Source organism: Podarcis raffonei, chromosome 14 (genome assembly GCF_027172205.1).
Source record: "Podarcis raffonei isolate rPodRaf1 chromosome 14, rPodRaf1.pri, whole genome shotgun sequence".
Lineage (NCBI taxonomy): Eukaryota > Metazoa > Chordata > Lepidosauria > Squamata > Lacertidae > Podarcis > Podarcis raffonei.
The window spans coordinates 5,036,634-5,056,974 of record NC_070615.1 but is presented as its reverse complement, the minus strand read 5'-3'; the positions used below and the strand labels follow the sequence as shown (position 1 = coordinate 5,056,974).

At 46.9% G+C, this 20,341-nt stretch overlaps 1 protein-coding gene and 1 long non-coding RNA gene across 3 annotated transcripts in view; one reads left to right on the top strand and one right to left on the bottom strand.

The window, feature by feature from the left end:
• USP3 (ubiquitin specific peptidase 3) overlaps window positions 1-2,493 on the bottom strand; it is a 42,235-nt gene extending 39,742 nt beyond the window's left edge. Inside the window, exon 1 of one of the 2 annotated variants that reach the window (XM_053365936.1) lies at window positions 2,209-2,493. In XM_053365936.1, coding sequence (XP_053221911.1) covers window positions 2,209-2,299 — 91 coding nt within the window. In that variant the 5' untranslated portion in view covers window positions 2,300-2,493. The remainder of the gene's footprint in view (window positions 1-2,208) is intronic. The other variant, XM_053365933.1, reaches the window with a different exon arrangement.
• A 1,508-nt stretch (window positions 2,494-4,001) lies between these two features.
• LOC128402105 (uncharacterized) lies at window positions 4,002-8,185 on the top strand. Its single transcript, XR_008327606.1, has 2 exons — window positions 4,002-5,964; window positions 7,743-8,185. It is a non-coding gene; the product is annotated as an uncharacterized LOC128402105 (long non-coding RNA).
• Window positions 8,186-20,341: the final 12,156 nt, after the last annotated feature.

Sequence of the window (20,341 nt, the reverse complement as noted above, 5' to 3'; positions counted from 1 at the left end):
TTTGGTAATGTTATCTTTCTGACCTTCCTTGAGGAAGAGGAACTTCATGCCAATGATCTTGCCTAACAGATTTACTTGCCTGAGCTAATAGATAAGCCCCTTATGACTAAGTTTGTTTTCTTTTTCAGTGCTTTCATTTACACTTTAGTTCTCCTGCAACAACACATAGTATAATAAATTCTGCTTTAACACTGCATGTTTTACAGAGTAATATAACTGGTTTAGCCAAAGGCAGCTGTAGTACCTACCACACCTTAGCTCCAGGATGGAGTTGCACAGGAGATTCAAGCAAGCTAACAGCCTCTCTCAAACACAAACACCACACTTAAGAACAGCCATGTAGCTTTTCCTCCATAGAAGGAAACCTCAGAAAACAACATTAGAACGTTTCCTCACTTTAGTGACAAGATGCAATCCACAACCCATTGAACTGCAAAACTCCGACTGAGTTTTGCAAATTCAAAAGAGAGGCTTTTCAAGTACAACTCAGACATTTTAGAGAAAAAGAGAAGTTACAAGAGCACAGCTGAAACACTGTAAAATACCCTACTATTGATTTACTTCCTACTGGAAAGGTGAAAACAACTCAAAGTGAAACAACTGAACACAACTTACAGTACTCTGTTTCCATGAGCGTACTGAAAATGTAAAGCAAGTGTCTCAATGTTTATTACCACCATGAAACGAACAAAAGGCCAAACATGGAAAGTCTTACATTTGCACCACAACACACATCTCAATTATGTAAATATTGACTGAGGCCATGTGTACACACAGAGGAATCAAATTACCCAGCATTTCCTGTTGAAACTTTCCCTCCCCATATGTTTTATTGCACTATATCCACCCTCCAGCATACTGTGGCCCAGTTCACTGGCATGGCCTAAATTCAAAAATACAAGAGGCACCTTCCAGCACATTAAACACAAACAGCCTCTTCAGCAACCAACCAACCAATCTTTACTGCGGTCGAAGACCAGACAGCAAAGTTAGCAACAGAAACACAGCCTCTTCAGCCTCCTCCTTGGTGGGTTCTGTTTTTCTTGCTACTGCTCTCTCACTGGAACAAAGAAGCTAGAAAGAAATTTCTGCATTCTTTCCCATTTGAAGGCAAGGAACCCCTTGGCCACCTCCTCTCTCCAGGACAATGCCTTGCCTGCCAGCACATGGTCAGGATCACATCTGCTAGACTTCCCTCTCTAAGAAAGTAAGACAAGCTAGGCAGAACTGTAGAGGCCAAGCATTCCTGAGCCCACAGAATGGGAAGGAGAAAAATGAGGCCTGCAAAAATATTCACGGATAGATGAATGCAAAAACTACGTATCCTGAGCTTTGGGAGGTAGGAGTGCTGCAAATGATCCATCTTTCTAAAAAGAGTAGAAAATGTGATCCCTCCAACATCTCCAGCAATGGCCCAGGATGGTCCCCTGCTGAGAAAGGGTCTGAAATCGAAGACTTCCTGCTCCTTTCCTTGCCCCCCCCCAGCCTTAGCATCAGTGGACCATAGAGAGAAAAAGGCCACAAAGGAAATGAGAAGGAAGCTCAGGATTTCGGGTGGGAAGTTATATAAGGAGGCAGCCTAGTACTGTACATGCATAACGAAAAGGAGATGCACTGTTGTTTGCGCACGACAGTGGGAGAATAACGAGAGAGCAGAGAAAATGGTTTGATGGGATCAGGAGGGCAGAATCCGAATGCGGAGTCTCACCGGGAGGGGATAAGAAGAGGAACAGGAAACCTTACACAGAACCGGGAAAGTGAGGCAACGGCCACGAGGCAGAGCCTGTCAAGGGTTACCACAACTTTAAGGCACGGAAAAGCCCAAGCGAGACCAAGGGAGACGCGCTGCCTCTTCAGGTGCTGCCCCCCCTTTGTTGCTCTGGCGTGTAAGGTGCAGGAAAGGGCGGGGCGGGGGGCAAGAGGAGGCAAAGCTAGGGGAGAAAGCGAAGGCCCCTCAAGCAAGAGTGAAGGGGAATAAGGGGGGAGGAAGAGGACGGACTCGAGAGAGGGAGGGGTCGTGGGAAGAGCAAAATCCCAGAGATCTTTTTGTTGCCGGGGGGGGGGGAGAGAGAGCTCGAGAGACGGGTGTTTAAATAAAGCCGGGCGGGCGAAGGGCCTGGACGCGTCCCTGGAACAAAGGAGCGGGGTGGGGGGGGAGGGGAACGAGGAAGAGGAAGGTGCCTGTCAGCCCCCCCCGCCCCCACTCACCGCTGCAGCACCACGAGGAGGGCGAGCCCTGAGGGAACTTGGCCGAGTCGGGCGCCAGGCAGACGCTGGCGCCGAGGTGAGGGCACTCCATGGCGGCGGCGGCGGCGAAGGGCCGGGGCGCGACGTGAGGCGGGCGAGGCGAAGCGCAGGCCGGGACTGAGCGGCGAGGAGAGGGGAGGGGGCAGGCCGGGGCCCGGCAGAGGAGCGCTCGCTCCGCCTTTTCTCTCTCGCGCGCGGGGTAGCGCCGCTACTGCGCCTGCGCCGGCCGGCACCTCAGCGCCCGGGAGCCCTCGAGTCGCCCGGCCGCCATCGCGGGTTTCCTCACAGGCGGCGGCGGCGGCCCTTTCCTTCTGCCGCTTCTCACGGCGAAGTCCCCGTCCCGGAGGACCACCCCAACCCCCCAACTTCGAGAGCTCCCCCCGCCGCCGCCTCACGGAGCTTCCGGAATCGTGGTTACGGGAAGGCGAGGCGAAAGGAGCCCTCGGCCCCAAAAAGGCAGAGTTTGAGGGGGCGAGTAGAGCAGCTCCCCGCTCGGCCTGTTGATGTTGTTTATGTGGCGCGAATGGGAACCGGAAATGAGCGGCTCTTGGCTTTGTCTCTCGGGGAGTTTGACGGCGCTCAGGCCCCGCCCCTTCCTTCCCCACCACTCGCTTCGCCCAAGAATCCAGGCTCCGGGTTTGTCTTCCCACCGCCTAGTTCGGCTTTCCCAGCGACGGCTGCAGCTCCTGCTGTTCCTCCTTTCGCCGCTAGGGGGACGGAGCAGAAAACGCGCGTTGTCCTCGCTGCCATCGCTGCCGCCTTGCGCTAATCCTGAGATGAAGGCATCGCAATCAACTTCTCCCTTTTTAAATTATTATTAATTTCCGCAATTGCTGCTAGTGGTCGCCTTATAATGGTAGCTGAAAATGATTGTCAACACATTTCCCACACACAAACACATGCACAACAAAGCAACTTAAAACAATCACAATTTAAAATGCAGTAAAATCCAATCTTAGAGACATCACCTTGCCGACAAAGGTCCGTATAGTGAAAGCCATGGTTTTCCCAGTAGTGATGTATGGAAGTGAGAGCTGGACCATCAAGAAGGCTGATCGCCGAAGAACTTATGCTTTTGAATTATGGTGCTGGAGGAGACTCTTGAGAGTCCCATGGACTGCAAGAAGATCAAACCTATCCATTCTGAAGGAAATCAGCCCTGAGTGCTCACGGGAAGGACAGATCGTGAAGCTGAGGCTCCAAGACTTTGGCCACCTCATGAGAAGAGAAGACTCCCTGGAGAAGACCCTGATGTTGGGAAAGATGGAGGGCACAAGGAGAAGGGGACGACAGAGGACGAGATGGTTGGATAGTGTTCTCGAAGCTACCAGCATGAGTTTGACCAAACTGCGGGAGGCAGTGGAAGACAGGAGTGCCTGGCGTGCTCTGGTCCATGGGGTCACAAAGAGTCGGAAACGACTAAACAACAACAAAAATCCAATTAGTAATTAAAGTTACCAAAAGTAGAAAACAGCAGCAGAATAACTTAGCAGCTAAAACAAATCAATGAAAGGGGTTGAGCAGAAGGCACAAAACCAAACATTTTTGTTGTTGATGATGTCCCCAGTGAGGTGTGCCTGACACCCACTTGCACTTCTTCACAACACACATCATTTGAACCTTGACAAATATGACTTTATGATTTTATTTATTACTACATTTATATCCCTCCTTTTCTCCAAAGAAGTCAACCTAGCATACACACTCCTCCCTCTCAACAACACTGTGAAGTAGGTGAAGCCGAGAGTGAGTGACGGGCCCAAAGTCACCAAGTGGGCTTCATGCGTGAATAGGGATTTGTGTTCTGGCCTCCCAGGTCCTAATCCAGCACTCTAACCACTACGCCACACTGATTGAGCATAGTGGGGGGGGGGCAAGTACCATCTAAAAATTACTTTATAAAAGTTTTATTTTGAAGTGATTCTGCACAAACTGCAGCTTACAGATCAAGCACAAGGGAAGCCCCACATAGAGCTCATTGCAGTAATCAAGTCTTGAAGTAATCAATTGTAAGGGAAACCTATGCCAGGAAAAATTTGTATTTAGAGGAGATAGGTCAATTGGTTTATACAATTCTTCCTCATTGCTTAGGGAGAAATGCGACTCATCAACCTGGGAAAGTTGCCAATCTAGGAGAAGGAAAATCTGATCTGAAACCTCTGATGCCTTTTGGGATGTTTTCAAGAGAGAGAGAAAGGCTGGGGAGTAAACACTACATGGAGTGGAGTCACCAAGACAGTTGGATGGCCTCTTGTATGCCTCCGTCCAACAACTATTGCAGACAGGCTGCTGCCAAATGTATTGTTCTGCTTTCCTTTGGACCACATCAGTGAGACTGATGTCCAGACAGCCCAGGACCTTCCTACGCACTGCCCAGGCTTGAGCCCCAGGGAGGTCACTTCAATGTTGCTAACACAGTGTTTTGGCTTCACCCCTGGAGGCACGCTTCATTGTCTCTTGGGACAAATGAATGCCAACCACCTCACTGCTTATTGGTACAATCTCTTTGGGACTGTCGGTGGTTTTTTGTTTGCTTTATCGTTTTGATGTACTGTTTGTTCTCTAATAAGTAGCAGCAGGGTTTGGGAAGATCCACATGGCCCGGCTGGAGGCTGAGTGCCTGCCAGTAGTAGTGCAACTGCAGAGTTAATTAAGTATGCTGGCCCCTGTATTTTGGACTAGCTTAACAGGTGGGAGGAATTTAGATATTAGGCCAGCCAGCTACGGCAGCTACGGGTTCAAATTATATAAATCTCTCACATGGGGTCAGACTTTGGAGCTTCAGTGTAGACGCTGACCAGGAGGGTGTCATCTTCCTTTCTTCTTCATTCTTAATAAACTACCGTACATAAAGTTTGGCTTTGGGATCTTGCATATATTGTTGCAGACTTGCAGGATTAATGTAAAATCTCTCATGAACATAAGTCACTTGGTTCATGCTACAGAAGGGGATGCCAAAGAAATGCAGGTTGCTCAGATCCAGAGAGCTGGTTGTTTATAAGCGGAGAGCAATGTTGATGAAGTTTTGTTTTGCCCTGGAGAAAGTTAAGTATACTAGATGCTATCTCAGGGTCCCTGGTTAAATATTTGCTTAGGGTCCAAAAATCTATCTTTCTCAGAGGGCGCTGTAGGGGTCCAGCATTACTGGACAGTCTTTTTAGTGTAACTGGCCTACTGTGCAAGGCACTTTTGTGTTAAAAAAAAGGCTTAAGAGGTTTCTACTTGCCTCCCCTTCCATTACAGGGATTTCCCACCCACCCAGTTATGCTGACCTACCTGGAGTAGCTGTGACCTTTTGCATGCAAAACAAGTGTTTTCTCACTGAGCTACAACCCCCCCTGAGTAAACTGCCTTGGGTAGTTTTTTGTGGGAAAGTGATATATATTTAGAACCAATACAATCACAGCGGAGGAAGTGACCTTTTGAAATAACACTGAGGAGAGGACCTTCAGTTCCAGCAGCTTAATTTTGAAGCCTTTCATGCATGGTAGCTGTGGGCATTGGTCTCCAAAGAAAATAAATTTTCTCCCATACTATTTCCACTGCTGAGCACCAGGGGGCGCCAGGCACATGCTCCAGAACTCATACTTTTTTTAGATACTGAAATGCCTTCACTTAACAACACACTAATTCATTGTGCATTGCTGTTATTTCTGCATCTTTCAGTGGTAATCTGTGAAAAACAAGATGGTCTAGAAAGTCATTGAAAACTGTTTGGTAAGTTGAAATTTCTGGTTTTGGAATACACTTTCAGATATTCTGTTCTGATAATCAGCTTTTACACCAGGCATAGGCAAACTCAGCCCTCCAGATGTTTTGGGACCACAACTCCCATCATCCCTAGCTAACAGGACCAGTGGTCAGGGATGATGGGAATTGTAGTCCCAAAACATCTGGAGGGCCGAGTTTGCCAATGCCTGTTTTACACAGAATTCTAAGTAACTGGGAAGGTAAATGAAAAAGATATCGTATTAATAAAGGACGAGAAAAGACAGCCTAGGACTAAACAACTGAGGAAATCAAATCTAAGTATAAGTCAAAAGAGCCAGGTTTCACAGTTAGCGAACCAGAACATGGGTGTAGCCAGGGGGCAGCTGCCCCCCCCCAAGTTAATAAATAAAAATACTTAACTAAAAGTAGAAATAATCAGAACGCTTGAAATTGAAATGCTCACTGAGGTCACTTGGGTGGTGATATGGCACATTTTAGTGACACATCTGGCAACCCAACTGAGTGATAGGCTGCGTTTTGTGAACTCACAAATTGCATCACAGGTAACCCTCTTCTGGAAGCTTCTCGTGGTTTCCAGCATTTTCTCCTGAGAGTGCGCACTTGCAGGGACTGCCTTGGAACTGTTGTTGATACAATTCATTCCGAATCTGATGATGACAAGTGGGAGTCCTTGTCCTGGCTATGCTCAGGGGCCAGGGGTCTTACCTTTCCAGCAACCAGGTGGCTCAAAGGAGGGACCGCCTATCCTCAACCTTAGCGGCAGAGAATCCTTCCTCCTGAGAAGAACCCTTACTCATGAGCAGCCCTTTATTCTGGAGCAACATAGCAACTGGGCTTTCAGGCATGGATTTTGTCATTGACTTGCAGCCTGAGCTTGGACCTTTCTCCATCTGCATTCTTGAGGGCTGGGGGCGGGTGTGGCTCAGCCTCTCCATCTAAATGTGCTGGGAATCTGTTGACAATTAGATTGGATCCTCTGGAGGCGGCCGTAAGGAGGCCCCCCCAAATTCATAGGGTCTTCAAGGCTAGCAACAGGGGGCCCTGCCTGCTCTCCCAGGTCTTGGGCCAAGAGGAGGTCCAGGTCATCATCCAAGCAGTCAGTTTCTGACTCTGGGTCAGTTTCTGACTCTGGCATTTTTAAGAGCACCCAAAATATTCTTTTTAGGAAAAAAATTATTGGTTTTTTACAAGAACAAATTCAAAATAATAAAAAGAAAAAAACTTTTACCATATCCATATATGAGATTCTCTGAATCCCATGACTTTCCCCCATCCCCTGCAAGGGTCCTTAACATAATTTTTCTAAAACTACATATCATTACGTTCTCCACAGTTTTCATCGCTCTAAATTATCCCTATTTTTCATTTCTTTACAAGTCCAGCTAACATTTATATTTGTTCACAATGGTCTCCAGCACGGTTTTTGGCGCTCTGCAGACATGCAGGAACCGTTAAAGGGCTGGGGCTCTTACCAAGGTGCACACGGCTGTTTCTGCATATATATTTTTAATAGTAATTATATAAAATATATTAGTTTTCTGGCAGTTGTGCAGAGCATTTTGCATGAATAAATATCAACCCATACTGGTTATTGGAGCTGCATTTGAGAAAGCAGCTATGAAATTGTTTTTAGAAGATTTAAGCAAAGATCTGAGAGTTTCCTTTCTCGCTTCGGAATTTTGCTGAGCTTTTCGATGTGTAATTTCCTAAATGCCTGCATTGTTTTATGTTGCTTTGATTCTCTCAAATTACTTGCGATCTAGGCAAGACAGGTACAGGAGCCCTGAGAGAACAAAATGTTGACAACGCAAGTAGTCAGAAGGGAGTCAGCCCATATTCAACTTATGCATATCCAGCTGGCCCTGCCTACCTACCCCAACTGCCCCTGAACCTTCTACTGGGGTTTCTCATGTCTTCCAGCCACCTCCCACTAGTAACTTCCTCTTTCCTCTCAGCCACTCTGTCCATTTGTGACATCACAGGAAGTTTGTAGCCCATGGCAACTGCTTAGGGGTGCATCTGCACGGCCTCCCATCCTGGTACTGGAAAGGGGAATGTCATGAACGTTACTTAGATGCATTTAGAAATACCTTGATTTAGAAGTAAAAGATGGCTTGCTTAAGCTCTGCTGTTCCCTTCATTGCTGCTTTCAGGGAAAGCCTCGTCGGCTTGTAGCATCCATGAAAGGCAAACACAGATATGGTGAGGGGAATGGCCCTCATTCAACAGTTATCATTCAGCCACCTCCACTGGCCAGCCTGCCAACCTCTGCTGGCTTCCAGCCATGAATATCCAGTGGTTCATTCGCCCAGAGCCTGGAGGGAAGCCTACACTGCTATCTGAACATGCAATTCCCAGGCATACCATGTCTGGTGGGTGACCTATGTCCAATCTCTCCATTCATAATTACCCCAGCGTCAACACACAAATATCCACACAGCTTTTGTCAATGGCCTTCTGAAGGTGAATTTCAACCAGCTTACATGCACAAACTTCAGCCTCCTTCAGCCTGCGGCATCCCGGGCTTCCACATGCTAATCACAGCTTCTGCCAGGTCCATCGCCAGCTTCCAACCATGGACATCTGCTGCTTTCAAGCCACGGTCCTGCTCAGCAGGTACACTTACCTTCTCGTTGCTCCACAGCATCTCATTGATGGATGATGGCCTCCTTCCATTTGCCACTTCACCTCCATGCGGAAGGAGACCACCAAGTACTGAATAACACAGCTGTTGTCCACCGTGTCCTCTTCAAGCTTTTGCCTTGGGCTTTCCCCTTGGGCTGCTTTTGTATAGCCACTGAGCTTCCATGTGCTTATGTGACATCACAGGATGTCTACAGCCAATAACAGCAGCTGGAGAGGCATCATCATCATCACCTCAGGCCTCACAATGGTGGGTGCAGCTCAGCAGCCATTTCCCCTTTGCTTGTTTGCTATGTACAGCTCACTCCTTATCTGTAATGAGACCAGAGAAAGGCATGCCATAAATCCACCTTCCCATTTTGATTCTCTGGTGCCCTATCTGCATAACCTAGCAATTCCAAAATATAGACGTGCTTTTACTCTCGCAAGATTGAATGTCTTGCCCTTGGCTGTACTTGAGGGGTGATTCCAACAGATTCCACACGAAAAACGCTTCTGTCCCTGTGGAGATGGCAGCACCGAATTGGTGGTGCATGCCCTTCTGGCTTGCACTCTTTATATTTTATTTAGGATTTTCTTGTTTTACAGAAGTGTAATGCCTCATTTTTTTTCCCCCATGTAACATTTTTACAAATCCGTTTCATTTGTTGAGGCATTAGGGGGAGAAGAAAAAAAAAAGGAAAAAGAAAGGGGGTGGAGGGAGGGAAGATGGATGGGGGTGGGGTCAGGTGGTGGTGTTTCTATTATGCTTAGTGTATGTAGAGTTTGGTGTCAGCGTTGTTTGTGTTGTTCACTTGTGTTCCTTTGGTGGTGAGAGAGTTTGGGGTTGGCGTAGGGTGTGATTGTTTGTTTGTGATTGGCTGTGGTGATCTTTGTTTTCGTGTGTGAGTGAGGTGGGTGGGTGTTTTGGATCAGGTTAGCCATATTGATTTGTATGCTGTTGGTGGATTATTGTCATTGTCTTGTTGGGCTGTGTATGTGATAAAGGGGAGCCATACCGGGGTGAAGGTGTCTTCTTCTGTTTGTCCCCGTGTCAGTTTCAGTTTATTAGTTAATTTTTCCAGTAGGGCTGTTTCCCATACTATTTGGTACCATTGGTCCATGCTTACTCCTGACAGGTCTCTCCAGTGTCTGGTTATGGTGTTTCTGGCTGCTGAAAGTAGGTGGGTTATGAGTTCTTTGTGGTGTAAATGGGCGTTGTTGTCTTGGAAGATGTTTAGTAGGGCCAATTCTGGGGTGATATCTAATACTTGTTTAGTTATTTTACATATTTCTCGTATGGCTGTTGCCCAGAATAGTTGGATTTTGGGACATTCCCACCACATGTGGAGGTATGTGCCTGTGGAGGTGCACCCTCTCCAGCATTTTGGTGAGGTTCCTGGGCGTATTAGCGCTAGTTTCCTTGGTGTTAGGTACCACCTGTAGGTGAGTTTCAGTGTGAGTTCTTTTCTTTTCGTTGATATGGATTTAAAGGGAGGTTTAGACCACATTCTGGTCCATTGCGTGGGGTTAATCTCATAGCCTATGTCATTCTCCCATTGTTTTTTGATTGCGTCTAGGGGGTTTGTGGGATTTTGGAGTAGTATTTTGTATATTGCGGATACCGTCCCTTTACTGTTTCCCTTTGTTGTTACTGACTTGCACTCTTTATAAAGACTTGAGGAATGAGATTATCACCCCTTTTTTATTGTCCATTCCGGGTCACCCAACCACTGCCACAGTGTCCTTTCTCTTGGCAGATCAAGATGAGCAGGTAACAGCAAAGGTTGCAGGGTTTTTAGCTGGGGCAATCAGAATAAGATCCACTATTTGTGTTTTATATAATCTGTGTTTTATATAATCGCCTTTTTATTTCTGTTCTGTGTATATTGCAATGTGCTTTTGTTGCTATGGCCTATGGCTGACGCAAATAAAGTTTCATTCATTCAATGGTCTCCTAAGTAAGTTATGAATTTTTCCCATTCTTTTTTAAAGTCATTATCTTCTTGATTCCTGAGTCTCCCAGTCAGTTTCGCCATTTCAGCATATTCTAGCAATTTAACTTGCCATTCTTCCTTGGTCGGTACTAGTTGTTCTTTCCATCTTTGGGCTAGTAGCATCCTTGCAGCTGTTGTCACATACATAAATAATCTTTTCTGGTCTTTGGGGATATCGGAACCTTTAATTCCTAATAGAAATGCTTCTTGTTTTTTAACAAATGTTATTTTAAACATTTTTTTCAATTCATTATATATCAATTCCCAAAAAGACTTTGCTATCTTACATGACCACCACATATGATAAAAGGTACCCTCCCTTTCTTTGCACTTCTAACAAATATTGGTGCTTGTTCTATACATTTTGGATAACTCAGTAGGAGTCAGATACCGCCGGTACATCATTTTCATATAATTTTCTTTCAGCGTACAACATGCTGTAAAGAGCACCCAAAATATTCAAGACAGACAGAAGAATGTTGCATTCCCTTTAAAAACCACACACCAGCCATTTAGTTGGCTGAGTTGCACCTATATACAAACTTGGTCACTTTTCCTCTATCCTAAACAAAACTGTTGCCAAAATACTCTTACAGACAGTGCTATTTTTGTAGCCATGTGTTCCTTGTAAACCACAGGGGCTGCCAGCATGGACTGTGTTGGTTCAATTCTTTGTTTAGCCAACTCACCAGTCAGCTCTTCCCTGTGTTGTGTTTGAAACATTTGACACTGCTGGTGCTAAAGCAGGCCAGTTACAACCCCATCCTCAAATCCTCAGTCAGGCCCTGGCTGAGGCACCCAGGGGTTTGGAAGGGCCTCACTGGTCCAACCCAGCCATGCCACCATTCACAGCCTTCCCCACCAAGTTCCCGGGTGTTTCCAGTAATGGTGCCTCTTTTGAACATGAGCCCGCTCAGCTTGCATTCATCCTACCGTGTGGTTTTTTTGGAGGGGGGGGTTGGCACCATTCTGAGGACCCCTTGAATCTGCAGTCCTTTCTCACATCTTTGTGGGAACATCTAAGGGCTGCTTAAGCCCACCTAATGTGGGAGTAGGGTGGGAGAATGCCTGCATGCCTGTGTCTGCATTGCTGCTCCTCTCTCTGGATCCAGGGGTGCCTGGTAAAGTTCGCAGCACTTTCCAGTTGGAAACACATAATCATACAAATGGGGCATTTGGTCATTTGGGACATTGGAAGGGACATTTAGTCCAAGCCCCTTCCTCCGTGAAGGGTCTGCAATGCAGAAAGGCAACTACAGCATCTCTGGCCTAGCTTCCCTTTAATTACCTCAAGTGAAGTAATTATCTCCACCTCCCAAGGCAGTCAGGCAACTTAGCGTTGGACAACTCTTGCCATTAGGACATTTATCCTAAAGCTCAGCCATGCAGAGACTTGTGAGGTGGTGGGGTGGAGAGAAAAATGAAGAGAGGCTGCAAAGAGAAGAGAGTGTTAGTTGTCACTAGCATGATGGGGTACAGAAAGATGTGTGGGGTGAGGAAAGGGGGCTAGCTGGAGATCAGAATAAAGAGAACACTAATGGAGGTGCTTCCCTGTGGTTAACCTTGCAAACTGGACTCTTCAGCTTTGCTGTAAGGTAAAGGTCATGTGACCCGGAAGTGTCTTCGGACGGCGCCGGCTCACGGCCTATAGAGCGAGATGAGCACGCAACCCTAGAGTCGGACACGACTGGCCCGTATGGGCAGGGGTAAAGGTACCCCTGCCCATACGGGCCAGTCGTGTCCGACTCTAGGGTTGTACGCTCATCTCGCTCAAGAGGCCTGGAGCCAGCGCTGTCCGAAGACACTTCCGGGTCACGTGGCCAGCGTGACTAAGCTGCATCTGGCGAGCCAGCACCAGCGCAGCACACGGAAATGCCGTTTACCTTCCCGCTATAAAGCGGTACCTATTTATCTACTTGCACTTAAGGGTGCTTTCAAACTGCTAGGTGGGCAGGAGCTGGGACCGAACGACAGGAGCTCACCCCGCCGCAGGGATTCGAACCGCCGACCTTACGATCAGCAAGTCCTAGGCACTGAGGTTTTACCCACAGCACCACCCGCATCCCTACAGCTTTGCTGTAGTAATCAATAAAACACTTGCTGGGCCACAATACCTTTGCCACAAGACCAGGCACTATTCCATGACAGCACAACAGATAAGAAACCACATTGTGCTTTGGAGATCCATGTGACAACAGCCCAGTTGATTATGGCAGCAGCTGGACTATATCCACCTTACATGAATCAAATGCTAGCGAGACATTCCTCCAATGGAGTTGAAACCACTCAGTTCTCCAAGTCAAGACACGTTCTAAAAAAGAATCTGTTTTAGCTCGATTTTCACAGAACACCTGTGCCAAAACCAATATATCCTAAACCTGCATCTCTCCTCCAGTGCTTCATGGATGCAAATAGGGATGCCCTTGTATACACCCCATTGCCATGTCACGATTTGCAGCCGGGCTCTTCCCTTCTACTCCACTGTCTGCTGCATGCTGTGTGTTCCTCCTTTACTGATTCCAAAGGGAAGTGGGTGCTTATTTTCTGCATTGAAGAAAAAGTGAACTGTCTAATTGGTTGCTGAATCTTCAATGCTGGCAACAGGACAGCAACCCCCACAGTACCTGAGGGAGAATGGCACACACAGCTCTGTCTCCCAACACCTCACTGCTGCTCCTTGCAACCCAGCAGCCATCTTACTCTGTATAAAGTTAGAGTTGGCTCTTATAAAATGCTATCACACGTCCTTACGTTATACTTGTGCAGCTGTATTGAGTGAAATATACAAGCGCACATTCACCTTACACTGACGTGCTAAACACCAGGGTTCAACCCAGGGTATGGAACTGAACCCTAAAGAATTACAGTGCTAGCCCCTGACATCATCATGATGATGATGCATTGTGAAATGTAAAAATAGGGAGAAATAGGGATGGTGGTATACCAGGATCAGTGGCAGCTAGAGACTTTTAAAGAACAGTAAAAGTGGGCTCAGTAAAACAATATCAGATAAACAGAAGGGCCACAATCCAGTACTATTGAATGCACATAAGCTTATTCAAATGAATGAATTTGAGTGTCCTTAAACAGATTTAAGGACACTCAAACCCATTCATTTGAATAAGCGGAACTGTGGCCAGTTAGAGCAATTTATTTTACTTGCAGTGACTATGAAGAATGTGTCTTTCCTGTTCACAGAGCTCTGTTTCTTGAAATAATGTCCATTTGTGCTCATGAGCAAACCAGCCATATTGGGAGTCTTCCTGGCCACCTCCCATGCCTCAGCACAGTCAGGTGCCAGAATCCCTTCCTTTGAGAGTTCCAGCCGACCCACACAGCAAGCCTTTCATCGAAGCCCATTTTTGACCAAGCAACACTTTAGTAATAACAGTTGCCAGAAGCCCCAAACCTTGAATGAATAACTTGGTCTACCTTTCAGCATCCGCCCATATTTTGCTCCCTGCTATAAAAAGGCAAAGGTCCCTTGGCTGTGGGATTCGGTTTCCCTTGCTGTCTGTTTTTGAAAAGCTGTGGAAATGTCAAATGAAAGCCACATTAAGTTTTGGGTCACCATTTGTAAAGCACCCCCTTTGCTCAGAATCAAAAGCTTTTTGCTTTGGCCTTTTCAGTCCAAAAACTTGGTAAGCAGGAAGACATACTGAATATAGATTTTAGCACCCAGAAGTTCACCTCACTGCCTTGACCTTATTGTTATTAAAAATAAAATTTAAAATCCGTAACAGACCCACCAGTTGTTGCAGGAACCCAGGCAAGGGAATGTTGTGGTCCCACCAAGTCTCAATGTTGTATCCACATGCTCAGTTCTGTTGTGGGAGAAACATACTGAATGGCACTGAGTGGAGGCACCACTGTCTACCTTCTCAATCTATTCACCTCCCAGGCTCTAGAAGTCATATCTCCCTCCACCAAGTCTAAGGAAAGTCTGATGACCAGGAGAGAAGCTGGACACCAACTTCCCAAATGTGTTACGTGCACTCTCCCAAACTACCTGCCTCTCCTGTGCTTGGCTGTGTCCAGTAACCTGCTGCTCAAAGACACCTGGCCTGAATTATTAGCACCAGATGCAGATTGCCATGCAAAAGAACTGGGAGAAGGTTCTATTGTGGTCCTCCTGTCTAAAATGGGGCCCTACATGGCTCACAAAATCATTTGTGCAAGTCTTACACTGAGTATAGAAACATATTATACTAGAACTCTCTTAAATCCACAGTCCACTCCATTTATCCCATCCTTTCGGACAGGGACAGACCTTTTGGCCCAAAACTAGAAACCATGTTGACCACACCCCCATCTCTGGAGAATTCGCACATCCCCAGGACCCGACATTTGGCAAAATCATTACAGCACTTCCTAGCGACCCTAACTTGATACACAGAACCCCTGTGATTGGAGAGGGGTGCTAACTTTCCCCTCTGCACACAGCTGAGCTGCCTGGGTGTACATAGATGCACTATGTCCTAGTTGGCGAATCACCAGCTGAATCCTCAAAAGAGCCTTTGAGAGAAAGGAACCGTTTCTTAGGTCTAAGAAAGAAGACCCTCAGTCTATGTTTAAGCCAGTTGGGAAGAGTTGGCACTCCAGGATACCAATAATGCAACCTCTCTCTTGGTTCTTCCTAAAACACGGAGCCAAAATGTACAAACCCAGTTTTCTTCCCACCTAATTCACTACAGTCCAGGCCAACCTGCCGACACTACCTGCATTCAAGTGGCTGGTTAGAAATGAGCCTGGCCCGGGCACTATGTTAACAGGAAGGTCAACCCAATCCAAACTCCTCCTGACCCACCACCTGCCTTTTGTCTTATCCCAAGAACAAAAAACTCAGCAGACACCAACAATAAGGGGTCCTGCATGCAAACACAGAGGGTTTTTCTGCACTGAGCAGCCCCTCCCTCCCTCCTTGCTAAAACAGGACTCTAGCTCTTGTGACTGAACAGGAGCTTCACAATGTGGTGGGTTTTCAAGGCTAAAATGCCCTTAAGAAGAGCAGCAATCAACCTAGAGATGTAGCCTATGGTCGCCTAGCAAAAAACAGACCTTGGGGGCTCATCGACACTACTCTTTGTCCTAGGATTTTTTTCTGCTTGCATTGTGATTTCTCAGCAGGGATCTGAGAGGCTTTTATTTTGTCTTACCACTTTCCCTGGGAAAACCCATAGCTTACTACTGAATCAGAACAAAACATTATTCTGCAGAAAACCTGATTGACATTTGTTCTGGGTCAGCAGGTTTTCCCAGGGAAAGTGGCAGGACAAGTCCACTTACCCTAAATGGTCAGCCTGCATTGTGGCCTGACCATGTGCCTGGTCAGCGATCCAGCAGCCCGCTGGGGAGGGCTGCAGGTTGCCTGCAGATTGGCCTATGGCAGGCAGGGCTGGGTCTAGGGATTCCCCAGGGGGCGGGCTCAACCAGCCAATGGGCCTTGCTTGGATTCGTCCCCTGGGGAACAAAAAGAGGTAAGCCCAGCATTCCTCCTCAGTTTTTCTGTTGGATCTCCCACCATTCCTCCCCTATTTCATATGCTTTTCTTTCATCCTAAGACCTTGCTATAGACATTATTGGCTGTTGTATTCAGAGCCGGGCAGGAATTTTTCCATTTGGCAAACTGGCACTGGCCATTTGCTTTTCACCTACCTCATAGCAATCATCACAACTCTTTGTGAGGTTAGGAACTGGGTAAGCCTTAGTTTTGGCTGGAGCCTGGAGGGGAGGTTGTAGCCTCCACCTGCCGCTCCTTGGTTGTTGTATTTTTAAAAAATATTTTTGTTAAAGTTTTCTTGGTTTACAAAGGTATGCACAATGTCTCTTTTTTCAAGTTACATTTTCCATAGGTCAGTTTCATTTGTTGAGACATTAGGGTTACCTTGGTTAAGGGTGTTCCATTAAAAGGATCCATGAGGACTTGCGTTTGTCCAACACTGAGATGGGGGTTAGGGACATAGAACTCCTCCAGCGGGGACCCCTTAGGGGGTGCCTCTATTTGATGTAAGTCTTAGGGGGCCCCATGTTGTGGTTTACCCTTAGATACACTCCCAGCAGACGGGCTAGAGTTGATTAAATTGCTTTGCCTATGCCAAACTGTTCACATCTGTATCCAATAAAGTTGTGACCTATTTGAACTCAAAACCTATATTCTGCTGTCTTGTATGGTTCTTCCATCGTACAGGGAGTGAGTGGGTCACAGGGTCTTGGCACGCAAAAAGAAAAACTTTGGGGACTCATGCCTAGAAATCATGGGACAAACAAGTGTGGATGAGCCCTGTGCCTCTCAGCATCCCCACTGACATTGGCAAGAGAAAACATGTCACAACAACAGCAAAAAAAGAACTGAAGCCATAGAAGCAGCTTTGTTATTACAGAAGAGGCTATTTATGGAGGGATCCAGCTTCAGGGCGAGGGATAGCCAGGCACAGTGTGTGAGAAATCCAAGCCGGACCTCTCCTTTCTCTCTTACCTCACTTGCTCCCTTTTTAACTAGACGGCCAGCCTTTCCAGCGCACGCAGACAGAGCAAATATAGTGATTTCACCAGTGCATCCCTATGATTTGTGTTCCATATAAAGCCCACCTTGAGCATCAGATATTCAGCTGCAAGCAACTGCCATGTCTAGGAGTGCCTGCATGACTGGGGAGATGAGGGTGGATGGAGGGGGTAGGGTGGCTGGTTGCAATTATCATAAGCAATGACAGCTCAAAGTACTGGTGCTGAAAGTCTCCAAGTGCGGGGAACAGAATACCTGAACGAACACCAGCCTGCCTCTGTGCTGAGATCATCATCGGAGGGGCAACTTGGGTGAGAGCCCTCTTGTTGGTAGCCCCATTTATGGAATGCTTTCCCCAAGCAGAGCTGCCGGGTGCTTGCTTTGCTTTCCAGTTCCAGGTTTCCCCACCATCCACCCCACTCGGGCTTTTTAACTGAGATTACTTTATTGCTTCCAGTTTTGTGCTTTTTATTTTCCTTATGATCCAACCTGCTGAATGACAACTTCCACCATCCCTGGCCATGCTGGCGGGGGCTGCTGATAAGTGGAGTCCAGTAATACAAGGCCACAGATGGAGACTGGCTTCCAACCATGGGGAGGATTGCTTATCTTCCTACTCCTTAGGCAGTTGGCTGGCCACACAGAGAACCTTATCCAGCTCAGGGCTGTCTCACGGAGCAGGTGGCGATGGGCATCATTGGCCTCCCTGCTGCTTGGATTCCTTTGAGGTTGGACGCATGTAGATTTATATACAGTGGTACCTCGGGTTAAGAACTTAATTCATTCTAGAGGTTCGTTCTTAACCTGAAACTGTTCTTAACCTGAAGCACCACTTTAGCTAATGGGGCCTCCTGCAGTCGCTGTGCTGCCGCCACATGTTTTCTGTTCTCATCCTGAAGCAAAGTTCTTAACCCGAGGTACTATTTTTGGGTTAGCGGAGTCTGTAACCTGAAGCATATGTAACCCGAGGTACCACTGTACCACCCTTCACCACAAGATCTCAGGGCGGCTCACAATATTGTAGATGCTTAATTCAGTCCCGCTCTCTTGTCTGCTATTAGCTTGCTGGTGTTTCCCTCTCGCGTTTCTCTTTTAAAAGTTACTGAATGTTTTATTGTCCATTCATAGGCGCCGCTGCTCCAGCGCCCACAACATTCTCCAGCAAGGGGCAGCGGGGCAGCAAGGGGCAGCCGGGGCCGCGCACGCCCGACGTCAGCCCCCCCACCCCAGCGGCGGAGCTTGCGCCCCCGCGACGCTGCTCCTCTGGCTTCCCAGGCCAGACCTGACCCAAGAGCGGAGCTGTGGCTGCGCGTTGGAGCCAGGCTCCGGGGAGGGAGACTTAAACGCACCGGGGCCGCGCCAGGCAGGCATCCTGCGCCCGGGCCCCGGACTAAGCTGGGCGGCCTTTGTCCAGGGCCGGAATTAGGTTTGATGAGGCCCTGAGCCCTGAAGGTCATGGCGCCCTTTCTATGTCCAGCTGTCCTTTGTCCACAACAAACGGTTGCTGTTTTTTGTGTTGCGTATATGCTATATGGTAATTGATGGACCTAACAGGTATCTCAAGCCATTTGCACATGTTTCCAAGCAACCAGTCTATGCTTAATTCAGTCCAGTTCTCTTGTCTGCTATTAGACAAGCAGAACGTAGGCACCCTATATATAGAAATGAGCAAACCAGTGATATTTTAGGAGCAGGCTAGCAGGCGGGGCCCATGACTCACATCATAGGAGCCTACATGACACACAACACGGTTGGTGTATGTAGGCTTTATTTTATTTGTTTTTTATCTTATATTTTGGACATTACATCCAGGTGTTTTTTTCCTTTAATTTTTTTAGGGGCCCCCAAGTGTGTGGTGCCCGAAGATATAGCTTGTTTAGCTTAAGTGTAAATCCGGCACTGCCTATGCCCATGGATTGTTTTGTTTTCAGTCAACGCGAGGAGACTAGGGAGAGTACAGACTTTACAATAAGCAACCATGCAACCAAAGGGTCGTCAAGTGGGAGTTTGACCAATTTGAGCAATGGGAAACGAGCCACATGAAGGTCCCCTCAGCAAACCCAGCTACCTCTGGGAGCTTCAGGAGAGCAGGGTGTGGTGGCTGGCTCTTGAGATGGGCTGCTAGGAGTGGCAGCAGATAGGGAGGGGGCGCTTTCTGCTGATAGCGTCTAGGACAAGTATCTTTGTGTCCAGAAGAAATGTTGTAAAATGATATATAGGGAAGCCTTGCATACCACAGTTGTGGAGAGAAAAGGACTTTCATTGCAGTGTGGGATCTTGTGACCCTTGCAATAACACAATTGCATGTTCTGAATCTACAAACAAACCTTTGTTCCAATAAGTTGACAGATAAACCAGTTCAACAAACATCCCCTCTCTAAAAACATGATGCAGGGAGCTGATTATTGTGGGAATCCGGATGTGTCCCTCTGATGGAAGCCTGAAGACATGGTTTGGAACTTCATATTGTGTTCCCACAGACAGCTTTGGGGACTGAAACAAGCCTTTTGGTCCCCTGTGGTCAGGTTTGAAAATGAATGGCATTCCAGAGTCAAATGGCACAGATCACGGTTTGACAAATGAATAATTTGAGAATGAATAATGTCAAGCTTAAAGAAATGCAAAATGTGGCTCCCAAGCGATTGTGGTATTCAACTAAGTTTTAATCAGCATTAATTGCACACTTAAGTTACTGAACATGACTATTTGATTGATTGATTGATTGATTGATTGTATTTCTATACCACTCTTCATCTGAGGATCACAGGGTGGTTTAAAATATAAAACCAAAAAAGTAAGGAGCAAAATAGTAAGAAGCAAAATCCACACCCCCACCTTAAAAGGCGATAAGTTAATAGGTCTACTCTGAATCAAACTTTGTTGCACCCCTTTAAAAGGTGTTTCTGGCATATGGTTCTGCATACATGGCTGTAAATTTTAATTGATTGATCAGACAGATTGAGAAGCCAAACTCTGATCAACTAAAAAGGTGTGGTGATTAATCAACCAGGCAGTAGATTGGAAAAAAATGTTTTAATACAATAAATAACATGGTATAAAACTGATATCAGTGCATAGTGTGGATGAGGATGTCTGCAAAGGGTGGAGCTCTTAATGAAAACCAAAATTCCACCTGTGGAGCTGTGGCAAGCAAAAACGTGGAACCTGAGGAGAGTCCATGATGCTGTGCTTTCCTCCCCCAGATGAACCAAGTGTTTTACGAGAGACTAAACACCTTCTG